The sequence below is a fragment of the Musa acuminata genome, chromosome BXJ3-2 (genome assembly GCF_036884655.1).
Source record: "Musa acuminata AAA Group cultivar baxijiao chromosome BXJ3-2, Cavendish_Baxijiao_AAA, whole genome shotgun sequence".
NCBI lineage: Eukaryota > Viridiplantae > Streptophyta > Magnoliopsida > Zingiberales > Musaceae > Musa > Musa acuminata.
This window is the reverse complement of record NC_088350.1, coordinates 16,651,951-16,655,814: the sequence shown is the minus strand read 5'-3', so window position 1 is coordinate 16,655,814 and position 3,864 is coordinate 16,651,951. Positions and strand designations below refer to the sequence as shown.

The following is a 3,864-nucleotide window of genomic DNA, read 5'->3' as shown; positions in this document are numbered from 1 at the left end:
TTTTGTATCTTAATTATGAATAAAATAATAATTATGATAATGATGATGATTTACTCTTTGATGGGCAATAAAATCTGATTGATTGATTGAACCTAATCAATATTTTTATAATATAAAATTATATCTACAAACTATCGATATTAATTATATTTGAAAAAAAATTAGTTTCTTTTCATCGGTCACTGCGGATCTACTCACACGTGGGTGGCGCCCAGTCCCACGATATCACAAGCCAACACCACTTATTATACATCATATCACAAGCCATTGCAGACCGTACGATCACAAATCGACTGTGGCATGTCACTAATGAAAGCTAGCGAGGTAAGATCTCGCTTTAACGCTCTCGAGAAGGCTTGTTTCATGATGAGGTCGATGCCTTGGTGACTGCCCTTTGCCTGTTTGACCAAAAATTAATCATTAAACATATTCGTAGACTATTATTCTGTACTTCGATTAACTAATTTATTTATTTATCTCTACGGCAGTGGTAACACAGGGCATTGATTTGATTGCCTGTCAATTTTTTACAGTAAAGATTATAAGGTTTCAATTAAATATAGTCTTCATGACTTATCCTTTTTCGAAACAATAAATATCATATTATATAATATATACATCAACTTAAATTTTAAGAAATATTTAAAAACAATTGACTTGGTAGGAATATAATTTTTTTACAAATTCATGAAAGTTATAAACATATATAAATATATATATAAGTAATATATATATAAAGTGTAACGTAACGACCCTTGCAAATAAATCCGACAAGCTTCCACAACTCATCTCCAATAGAAGCCAGAATGCAACTTTTTCTAAGTAGATTTACTTGGATGTCACGGTTCTCTTTATTCACTTTCTCTCTTTTTCTTTTTTTGCATGGCATTCACTTTCTTCCCAAATCTACTGCTTTACCAGCTTTAATGCTTTTCTACATTTCTTTTCCTATCAAATACTTCAGATTTTACCGTAGAAAACTACTAAAGAGAGAGAGAGAGAGAGAGAGAGAGAGAGAGAGAGCATCTCCCTTTTTCAGTCTCTAACTAAATACCAAACTTGCAGCAATAATATCATACACTTGACGCATTCCGCCAGGTCATTACCTTCTTCTTCCAGTCGCCACCTCCCTCTGTTTACTACCCCGCCATCATCATCTCCCTCTCTCTCTCTCCCTCTCTCTCTCTCTCTACACTACCACCTCTTCCTTTCCCTTCCCATTATCAGCAACAGAAGACAAAGCAGCAGCAGAACGATGAGGCAGCAGCAGCAGCTCCTTCTTCCCCACCTCCTGAGCTTATTATTACTGTGCGTTACGCTATCTCGAGGGCACAACATCACGAGAATTTTGGCGCAGCACCCGGAGTTCTCCACCTTCAACCACTACCTTACAGCCACCCACCTCGCAGGCGAGATCAACCGCCGTCTCACCATCACCGTCCTCGCCGTCGACAACCCCGCCATGGCGGCCTTCCTCACTGCCCACCCGGGCCTCTCCCTCTATTCCCTCAAGCACCTCCTCTCCCTCCACGTCCTCGTCGACTACTTCGGCGCCAAGAAGCTCCACCAGCTCACCGGCGGCTCCGCCCTCACCTCCACCCTCTTCCAGGCCTCCGGAGCCGCACCCGACACCGCCGGCTTCGTCAACATCTCTGATCACCGAGCCGGCCACGTCCTCTTCTCCGCCTCCTCCCTCCCCGCTTCCGCCTTCGTCAAGTCCGTCGAGGAGATCCCTTACAACCTCTCCGTCATCCAGATCAGTTCCGCCCTCTCCTCCCCGGCCGCCGAGGCCCCAGTCACTGCGCCCGCGCAGGTCAACCTGACGGCCCTCATGGCGAGGAAGGGCTGCGCCACCTTCGCTGGCCTCCTGGCCGCCACCGCGGACGCCGAGCAGACGTTCGCGAGCAACATTGACGGGGGCCTCACGGCTTTCTGCCCCCTCGACGAAGCCATGAAGCCGTTCCTGCCCAAGTTCAAGAACCTCACCGCCGATGGCAAGCTCTCGTTGCTGCTTTACCACGCCATCCCCGTCTACTACTCCGTTGAGATGCTGAAGACCGGTAACGGCGTCGTGAGCACGCTGGCCACCGACGGCACGTCCAGGAACTACAACTTGACAGTGCAGAACGACGGGAATCAGGTGACGCTGCGGACGAGGGTGACGGTGGCCACCATCATGGGGACCCTGATCGACGAGGACCCCCTGGCGGTGTACACCATCGACAAGGTGCTGGAACCGATGGAACTGTTCAAGCCGGCGGAGCCTCCAGCCCCGGCGCCGGCACCGGAGACGGACAAAAGAGCGGCGGCAGCGCCCAAGGCGGGGACATCGACATCGGCGAAGGCGTCGCCGCCCGCGCCGGCAGGGCCGGAGGGGCAGCCGGGGGACCAGAAGGCCGCTGATGAGAGCGCCGCCATCAGGAGCGGTGTCTACTGGTCGATGGCAGCGGCGGCGGCGGCGGCCATTGTGGTAGTTGCTTGAAGGCTTTCTTTGCCTGTTGTTATCTATTGGTTTTAAGCTTCGTTTTCTTTGAGGAAATAAGAGAGGGAAGGAGGTCGAGCTGATTAACAGATTTAATATGTTTTGTGTTTTTTGTTTTGTTTCTGATGTTTTTGTTTCCTTCAATTTTTGTGTGCCGGTGTTGATTGGTATCGGGTGCAATCTCTAGGAGTGTGTACTCAAAGCTATAAAAGGATTAGATTATTTTGTTTTGTGGTTTTTGTATTAATGAGTGATTTGCAATGTTTTCATTCTCATGCAGGCTAATTGGAATGTCAATTTTATTAATCGAAATTATTTTATTTAAAATATTTAAATTTAATTGGGAGTATAATAATCTTCTTCTATTCATGAAATTAATATCATCATCTATCTAGATCTAATAAAGAGGTGTCGTAGTTATGAAAATTAGGAGAAAACTATAGTAACAAGGGAGAAAATTACACCAACATCTTGATTCAACAAAAGAGGGGAAAAGGATAGAAAAATAAGATAAAAAAAGGGAAGAAGACAAGAATAACGTAGAGAGACTACTCTCAATCATCCAAGTAGTATTCTCATCTTAGATTATATCAGATCAGATCTACAGTAAAATCTTGCTGTGATTACTTAGAGAGAATTTGAATATTGTGCACAGTGATGTAATCCTTGTATCCCAATTATTCTCTTGAGATTATTACTTGGGTTTTGGGCAAAAGACTGATATTTGTATATTCATTATTCTTATAATGGATTATCTCTAGTTTGTCCCGTAGTTTTTACCCTTCATATTGGAGAGGTTTTTCACATAAATCTTGGTGTTATATTTGAGTATGATTCTATTTAATTATGTTGTGTATTATGGCCTACTAGTATTTATTCATATACAAAAGTTTATTTCTCTTTATATCTCATCAACTAGTATTAGAGTAGGGTTTTGGTTATTTAATTTTTTATATTAGAACATAGAAGCTAGTAGTATTTCTCGCATAATTAACTTGAATAAAAATAATTGGATGATATGAAAACCAAGAATAGAAGATCTCTTGTATTGCAAAGATTTATATGGACCTTTGCAAGGGATAATGCAAAGCCCGCAACTATGATAGATGATGAATGGAAGAGGTTAGATAGAAAAACAGCTGGGTTTCTTCGACAGTGACTTGATGACAATGTCTTTCACATTGTTTCTACTAAAAGTTATGCATATTCTCTTTGGAAAAAAGTTGGAAAGTCTCTATGAAAGAAAAATAGCCAGCAACAAAGCTTTCTTGATCAGAAAACTTGTAAACCTGAAATATAAAAAGGGTGCTTCTTTTATTAAGTATTTGAATGAAATGCAGAGTATCACTAACCAGTTATTCTCTATGAAAATGTCTCTAGAT

General features: G+C 42.7%; 1 protein-coding gene across 1 annotated transcript; it reads left to right on the top strand.

Annotated features, from left to right (window-relative positions):
- The first annotated feature begins 1,099 nt into the window (after window positions 1-1,099).
- LOC135630849 (fasciclin-like arabinogalactan protein 1) lies at window positions 1,100-2,712 on the top strand. The gene has a single exon (XM_065138093.1). It carries the CDS (start codon window positions 1,256-1,258, stop codon window positions 2,480-2,482), a length of 1,227 nt encoding a protein of 408 aa, XP_064994165.1. The 5' UTR covers window positions 1,100-1,255; the 3' UTR covers window positions 2,483-2,712.
- Window positions 2,713-3,864: the final 1,152 nt, after the last annotated feature.